An 8,647-nucleotide genomic window follows, 5' to 3' on the forward strand; every position below is an offset into this window, starting at 1 on the left:
CCTTTGAATCCGTAAATCTTCAGCACCTTCAGATTTGCATGCGGTTGAAGGCCCTCCAACACACTCTCATAATTTATGTCGGCGTCACTTACGTAATTCCATTCTAACACCAATTAAGACAAGTGTGACTTCTGCAACAGATTTGCTTTCATAGCCTCTTCCTTGTCACGCACCCTTTCGAGATTCCGAATCCTTAGTAATCCTTTGAGATTCTTCAAACTTCCAAGCTCTTCAATTTGGTAGCCCTTCTCAGTGCCCACTTCAAGCCTCTCTAGTGTTTGGAGACTAGTTACTCTCCCAATAGTTTTCACTTTTACTAACAATTATGATAAGCATATTTGAGACATGAACAAATAGATCACTACCTAATCATATCAAAATTCTTAATCATTAAGCAAATCATTTGTTATGCTTCAAAGTGTTTAGTATATAGTCTGCCGTTTCCCCTAACTTGTTAATCTTAAAGCATGCCTTCATCTTCTTGCCGGACATAGCTTAGCTTGCTGAAAAGCTCAATACTGCTGCACAGATCCTTTGATGGATATATAACCATTCTAGTTTGTTTTAGACACGATCATAGTAGCTCTGTCATGTAGTGTTTCCTCTAAAATCTTTAAAAGTGTAGTACTAACATTTACAATCACATAGAAAAGAAGTTAGTTGGGAATGGCTGTCTAAATTAAATTGTTCTTTGGGCGTGAACAATCTTATTCAAATGGAGGTATTCTCTGATCCAATAGAAATAAGAGTAAATTTTAATAATATCAATTATCCTATATATTTTTATTCAGGACTATTGGTCACTAATACCGCAAAATATGGTCGAATTCTGAATTTTCCCAAGAGTTTAAAACTTTGATGTTAAAAAACTGGGATTTTCCCACAATTGATGTTTCTAAGGAAATTGAAGAGGACTAATAAACAAGGGCACTACTTGGAGTAGTTAATTACCAAAGAACATTGAGATTTTGAATTGATTGGGGGCAGTCACTCCCAATTTTCCACTACACTCACATTCTTGTGAAGCACAATAAAAACTAGACTAATTTATCAAAATCGACAACTGAGATGTAAGTTAACTTCAAAGAATCTTCCACACCTAAGTCCATATATATATACATTTCTCTATGAAAATAATAAAATGTGCAAATTTCTCATCTATGCTTTCATCCAATTTCCAAGTAAAAGTGATAGGAAAATAAAATATACCATCTCATAAGCATAATAAACCAAAGCAATGGATTAAATATATCATTTTATCATTTAATCCTACTAATACTATGAGCAACAGATAAGTACTAGCCACACATGCTAAGTAAAAACCAAACCTTAGAATTCATGATGTTCTCCAATTGTTAGTGTTAGTTTGTCTCCGAGATGTTGGAGTTTGGATGCTTGATCTTCTTCTCCCTCTTCTCCTTTTTCATTCTTGGTCATTTTCTTATTTTGTGGAGTTTGGAATGCCAAAAACTGTCTCTTTTCCTCATTTAAATCTGAATTTCATGAATCTGCTACACCGGCTCGTGGAAGATGTTCTGGACAGAGCACGACGTCCAACGAATGCGTTTGGAATTTGTGATGAATCCCGCAGTCCACGTGGAATGTTGTGAATCCTGCAATTCTCGTGGAATGTCTCTCGACTTTGCTTTTCGGTTCCGACTTCATCCTGACTCCATTTTTGCAGTCTACCTAGGAAGGAAAAATAACACATTTGTAAGTTCAAAAACATGTATACATGTATGAAAATGAGAGATGAGAGAGAGAGCCCTCCGATTGCTTCAATAAACTATTTTCCATCAAGACAACAACAAAAATGATACTTACTTGTTACGACATTCAATTAAGATAGATGCACGCCATCAACCCTGATGTAGAGATTTGGATTATTTCGCCACTCTGAATCAATACATAGTTCTGGACAATCTTCAATTTCTAACAGAGAGAGGCGCTTCAATGCATCCACAGAGGGCAGACATCTCAACTTCTTACAACCAACTAGAATTAAACACTGCATAGATGAGAGGTTTCTTAACCATTCTGGTAATTCTTGTATCCCTATATTCTCTAACTTCAACAAAGAAAGGGAAGTGAGGTTTTGAATTGATTGGGGCAATTCTTGTACCCCTATATTCATTAACCCCAATGATGAAAGAGCAGTGAGGTGTTGAATAGATTGGGTCAATTCTTGTACCCCTATATTCTCTAACATCAAGTTAGAAAGAGCAGTGAGGTGTTGAATTGATTGGGGCATCCACTCCCAGTTTTCCACCCACTTCAAATATAAGATTTCAAGTGAGTTGGCACATCCTTGCAGCATGCCTTCCACAGTCTCTCTAATGCCAACACTACTCTCCATTGACCACTCCACACTCACATCTATACATAACACCTTCAACCTGCCTAAACTCCAACTCCCAATAAAACCACTAGCCATGAAATTAGGCACACCTCTGATTGTCAATTCTTCGAGACGAGGAGATGATTTAGCGAGGCAGTCAATTAGCATCGGTAGATTCTTTAGGCTCCTTAATTCTTCCAATACGAGTGTCTTGATTGTGGGTGCAGACGACTCCAGAATTTGACATGGCAATGCCATCAGCTTTTCGCACTTTATAATTCTCAGCTCGTGGAGGATTCCTTGATTGTTTTTTGGTCCACCACTTGGATTCTTGATCAACTTCAGATTTGGACAGTCCCTGATAGTCAATTCTTCTAGAGAATTGAGGGTGTCCAGCCCATCTGGTAATTCACTCAACACAGGGCACTTCACAATCTCTAAATTTGAGAGACTTGGATTGTTACAGAATAACGATTCTGGCAGATATTGTAAGCTCTGTAATCCGAACATAACGAGAGATTTTAAATTTTTGCAGGGGATATTTATGGACCTAACCTTCTTCAAATTAATCAAATAAAGAGATTTGAGATTAGGCAATGAGTGATCCAGCATTGGGATTTCCTCACACTCTGAGCAATTGCAAAGTGATATCTCAATCAAGTTATCAAGTGGTACCCAAGACCCTTGAGAACCATTCCGTACTGCCATCTTCTTACACCATGCAGGAAATGTTATGCCTTTGAATCCATCAATCCCCAACACCTTCAGATTTGCATGAGGTTGAAGGCCCTCCAACACACTCTCATAATTTCCGTCGGTGCCACTATCCTCATTCCATTCTAACCGCAAATTAGATAAGTTTGACTTCTGCAACAGATATGCTTTCATAGCCTCTTCCTTGTCACGCACCCTTTCGAGATTCTGAATCCATAGTGATCCTTTGAGATTCTTCAAACTTCCAAGCTCTTCAATTTGGTAGCCCTTCTCTTCACCCACTTTAAAGTGTTCAAGTGTTTGGAGACTAGCTAATTTCCCAATCTCTGCAGGTAACTTTGTTTCCCACCCTAGATAAAGATGCCTTAAGTTAATCAAGTACTTCAATGTACTTGGCAGTTTCTCTAATCTCCATAAATCTGCTCTTAGTGTTTGCAAGTGATGGAGTTCACCAATCCACTCCGGGTCTTTGATCGCACACCACTCTTGTTCGGACTTGCAGCGGCGAAGCACACCACCAACTACATTGGCAGCTAAGGGCAAACCCTGACATCTCTTTGCAATCTCTTTCCCAATCATTTGAAATCCTAATGGAACTTCTACATTTCCATCAAAAGATCTTGCTTTAATTATGGACCAGCACTGTTGATCTGATAAGCGATTCACTCGATGAATATGAAATGGGTCAGCAATTGAAGCAACATTTTCCCTCCTGGTGGTGATGATAATACCATTTCCCTTGGTGGAAGAAACTCCCTTCATGTTATTTATAAAACCTTCCCATTTCAGAATATCTTCATTCCAAACATCGTCAAGCACAAGAAGATAAGTTTTAGACCTGAGAACTTCTCGAAGCTTGTTAAGGATAGTTTCCTCATGCTCAACTCGCTCAACTCTATCACCGGTAGTTGAAGCCAATATTGAATGGATTTTGTTGTAAAGACCGATTGGATCAAAAGTTTGAGAAACATGAACCCAAATATTTGATCCAAATTTCTTTAGCCTTTCATGATTGAAGACTCTCCGAGTCAACGTGGTCTTCCCCATACCCCCCATTCCTACAAGGGCAACGATGGAGATGGTCTGATCTTGGGGGATACGGGTCAGCTTGTCAGCTACTTCAGACACTTCATCATCTCTTCCGACAAAGATTGGATCATGCATGACTGAATTAGTCTCAATGGAAGTATGAGCAGCAACAGGTGCACTCAGAATTTTGCTTTGAAGGCCAAGACCTGTTGCCTTTGTATTCATAGACTCAAAAGTGGTATTAATATGCTTAATTGTACGAGCCATAGTAAGCCGGCGTGACATGTCACTACAGGCTGAGAAACATGATAGCATCTTATCCTTGGCAGTGGGTGTCTTCATTTTCTTCACTTTTTTGTGGAGAAGATGATAGCTGAGTTCGTCCAAGACATTATCAGTTTTGAAAGCCACATCTTCAAGCTCCCTCAACCAGATCTTAACATCTGGGGTGATGGATTTATTCGCAGCGTCATTCAAGTAGGCTTGAATAATGCCCAAAGTCGTCTGAAGTTGTTGGACATCATCATCGAGACCTTGAAGTAGAAAGTAGTCTTCCTTCAAAACGTCGATCAGGTTTTGGAGAAGAACTTCGATGGCAGCAGCACCTCCATCCATGGTTTCACACAGAGAGATCTAAAATGAGAGAGAAAATGCATATAAATATGCTTTTAGTTGTGAACTTGTGAATGATTATTCAAATACTCACTCAGCATATTATCGAAACAGTAGCACTAACACCAACGTACATTATCATAATCCCAATACTTCATCTCTCTATATCTCTTAGAAAGCATATTAACAAAAAGTCTAAAAAGATTCGATTTTAATGTATTTTTCTTATCCATAAAAACAACAAGCTCCTTCTTTGAATTCTTCATGACTTTTGAAAAAAAGAGAAGTAATTAACTACTCCAACAAATAAACCTTAGTCAAAAAATTCTGAATCAATTTGTATGAAACTATGTAATAAAATACACAACACATAAGATAGAACAATCCACGTTACTCAAAGTAGCAGCAAGAGAAATTTACAAGTTGTTTTGATATAAAAATTCACTCAACAAAGAATGAAAATGAAAACTTACTTAATACAAGAGTAAGTCGCAAATGGTGAGAGTGATCTAGAGAGAGAATGCTTGCAAGTTCATCTTCGAAGTTGAAAAATATCTCCTTTTTATTGTCTAGATTCAGCGTCTCCTTTTTTGACTAGTTTTTATTGAATCAAATTAAACTATGTCTGTTTTTCTTGAATCAAATTAAGCATTCAGAAATTGATTTGAGGCAAATAGCTATGAAAAAGAGAAAACAAGAGTATGCAAGCGGAACTTCAATTACTGAGAAGCATCCATTTTGTTAATTTATTTCAATACTGCTGACAATATTTCTTTGGCTGTTAGAGAGTTGGATGATTATGTACATTTTCACAATTATCTAACGGCAAAATAGATTTCTTTTTAGAATTCTTCAACTAAAAATGGAAGAGACACCATACATTTTCCAATTGAAAAAAAAGCCAATTCTGAAAATCTCTTGTAGATCTAAAGTGAGAGATAAAAATGCTTTTAAATTTTTAGTTCCGAAGATTGTAGTTGTAAACACTCTGTACTTCTAAACCCACAAATCACAATAATTAAGCACTATGAAGAGTAATTTCAATTTCTTATTTTTCTGATTTCATTTCAAAATACTTCAAACAAATTGAAGAAACCCCATATATGTAAATCAAATCTGAAGCGATTAGAGGTCGGCACTATACTTTGGATGAGATTTCATATTTTTTTTGTCAATCCATTCCATCCCAATAATATTTCATACTCTGTTTTTACAGATTTAATTTTTAATGCCTTTTTATCTCCCAAAATAAGGAAAAAGGCCTAATTTAAACAGTGAATATATATGTGTCCTTATCTTTATCTTAAGAATAGAACACAAATTAGAAGTATTATGCAATCTATATATGAAGCTACGAACAATACACAACATATAGGATAGAAAAATCCACATTACTCAAAAAGCAGCAAGATGATTATAAGAAAAAATTCGTTCAACAAAAATATGAAAATGAAAAATGAAATACTTACTTGATGTAAAAAACAGTGCGATTATATATAATTCCGGTAGGAAATATCTCTCTTTCTCTTTCTCAAGAGACAATTGCAAGCATCCAGAATTTGAATTTGAGGCAAATAGCTATGAAAAAGAGAAAACAAGACTATACAAGCTAAAATTCAATTACTAAAGCTAGTTGGTAATTTAAAATTATTGACCTTAAAATCAGCAGTCATTATTAATTATATTGTTGATTAGGTTTGTGCGAGCCAGCCTATAATGTCGACATAATCTCAAATTGTTTATTCAGTAGTGGGCTGGGTTGGTACACGTGACAAGACTAATTAGTAGGTAATCGTTGAATAGTGTCTTATTCCCTCCATCTCTGATTAAAAATCACACTTTTTCATTTCGGTCCATCCCCAATTAAGAGTCACACTTCATTTTTACCATAAATTGTAAGTAAGTCCCACATTCCACTAACTCAATTAACTCACATTTTATTATAAAACCAATATAAAAAGGGTCCCACATTCCACTAATTTTTTCAACCAACTTTTCTACATTTCTTAAAACTCGTGTCCGGTCAAAATGTGACTCCTAATCGGAGACGGAGGGAGTAATTTTCTGACCATGGAGGCTATATTATTGCTGCCTAACGTTAGACTCTATTAAATTACCACTTGAGAACACAACTTAGCTTAACTGGAAAAGCTGAATACTGCTGCTCAGATCCTTTGAAGGATATATCACCATTCTAGTTTCTTGGAACACCATCATTGTAGCTCTGTCAGTCATCTAGTTTTATTGTTAATGATTTCAACTTAAAGACTGCGACTTTGGTATGCAACTTCACTTAAACTTCGTAGCTTTGTAAGGAATCAGTTACCTAAACAATGTGAAAGAGCAAGATAAATAGATTGAAATTTTGTCCCCTGAGGTATTAATTGTTGTTTATATTTCTATTCTAGGAATTTTACCAACATAATGAGAAAATGAAGATTTTATTTTCTTGATATTAGGATTCTGTTTGCCTTATGTAATATGATAATTATGACTTGTTAGGTATTGATTTTATTTTGGTTAACATTCATTTCAGAACAGAGGAACAACATGATTAATGAGATTGCATGGATTGCTACATCTCACTCTTACTTTTAATTTCTTAGTTTTGGAAACTGATTATGAAATATTGTCACATGCTTTTCTGGATAAGTTTTGATCCATGAGTTATACTCTAGCGAAGTTAACAACCCTATTCAATTGACTGAATTTAGAAGTGGAAATGCTTCAATTAAGGCTTTTGTCTGTTGGAGACCAACAACTTGATGCCAGTGGCGGATCGAAGTAGCCTAGTGGTAACATGCTCATCTATCAAAACGGTTGTCTCGAGTTTGAATTCTTTAAGCGTAATTTTAGCTCTTTGCATATATTTTGACTATCCAATTTATATTTTGACTAATTGACTATAATAATTCATTTATGTTTCTAACCAACATATAGTATTAACTATAAAACTTCATTATTTTTCAATTCATTAAATGGGAGCGGATATAATCTTTATTATTTATGATTTTTAATTATATTATATTTGATTATTTATAGAAAATATCATCATTTGTTTTATTTAAAATTTTACAAAACGCTTTCTTAAATACTAAAATTTCAAGTAACAATAATCTCTATTTTAAAAATAGTGAAAAAATTTCAAGTAATAAATTACAAAAAATTTATCAATTTTTTTTATACATAATCAATTTTAAAAATTTCAAGTAATATATACTATGAAAAAATTTTATACATAAAAATTAATTAAATACTAGTATTAAATATCTAATTAGTGTAATTATTTATCGCAAGTTTCTAGATCCGCCACTGCTTGCTGCACCATTTTAAGTAATTCCACTCGACCAACGCAATGGTTGAGGCAGTGCAGATTGGCTGTAAGTATCGATATCTATGATAATTTTTTCAAAATTTGGTTGTTTTGGAAATAAGGGCAGACAAAAATTTGATCTTACTCTTTGCCTTAAACATGTACAGAAAAGAAAAGATAAGGTGGTTGAATTTGAGTATAATGAGTGGATCTGTATGAGAAAGTGTTGTCATGTACAACATGGAAATGAAGAAAAGAGTTGCTACTTTGCATATATATATATACCCTGTATATATAGAGAGATCCATTCTACTGCTTCAATAATTTGTTATCCTTAACACAGAGATTTTGAGATTGGCTTGGTTGCGTCTGTAAGGATCAGATTAGTCTAGATTCACAAATTACCGAGACCTCTTTGTTCTTGTACAAGAGAGCTCAGTCAAACTCTCACCCACGCGGCTGATTTACACAAGTAATACAAACTAAGATTGCTACGAATCTAGTTTTAACTATTACAAGGTCTTGGAGTTGTAACTCCAACTTCAATTGTACTCAATTGCACCTGCACACTCAAGAAACGCGTTAGTAACACTAATAAAGATCCTCTCGGATCTAAACACTAGTAATCAACTAAACACCAG

At 35.1% G+C, this 8,647-nt stretch overlaps 2 protein-coding genes across 2 annotated transcripts in view; both read right to left on the reverse strand.

The window, feature by feature from the left end:
* LOC125201345 (disease resistance protein RGA2-like) overlaps positions 1 to 8,647 on the reverse strand; it is a 29,846-nt gene that overhangs the window by 14,478 nt on the left and 6,721 nt on the right. The window lies entirely within an intron of this gene.
* Positions 1,217 to 6,320, reverse strand: LOC125213427 (putative disease resistance protein RGA3). Its single transcript, XM_048113979.1, has 3 exons — positions 6,163 to 6,320; positions 1,825 to 4,714; positions 1,217 to 1,689 (listed from the first exon to the last, which is right to left on the reverse strand). Exon 2 carries the CDS (start codon positions 4,694 to 4,696, stop codon positions 1,841 to 1,843), a length of 2,856 nt encoding a protein of 951 aa, XP_047969936.1. The 5' UTR covers positions 4,697 to 4,714; positions 6,163 to 6,320; the 3' UTR covers positions 1,217 to 1,689; positions 1,825 to 1,840.

This window comes from Salvia hispanica, chromosome 1, assembly GCF_023119035.1.
Source record: "Salvia hispanica cultivar TCC Black 2014 chromosome 1, UniMelb_Shisp_WGS_1.0, whole genome shotgun sequence".
Classification (NCBI taxonomy): Eukaryota; Viridiplantae; Streptophyta; class Magnoliopsida; order Lamiales; family Lamiaceae; genus Salvia; species Salvia hispanica.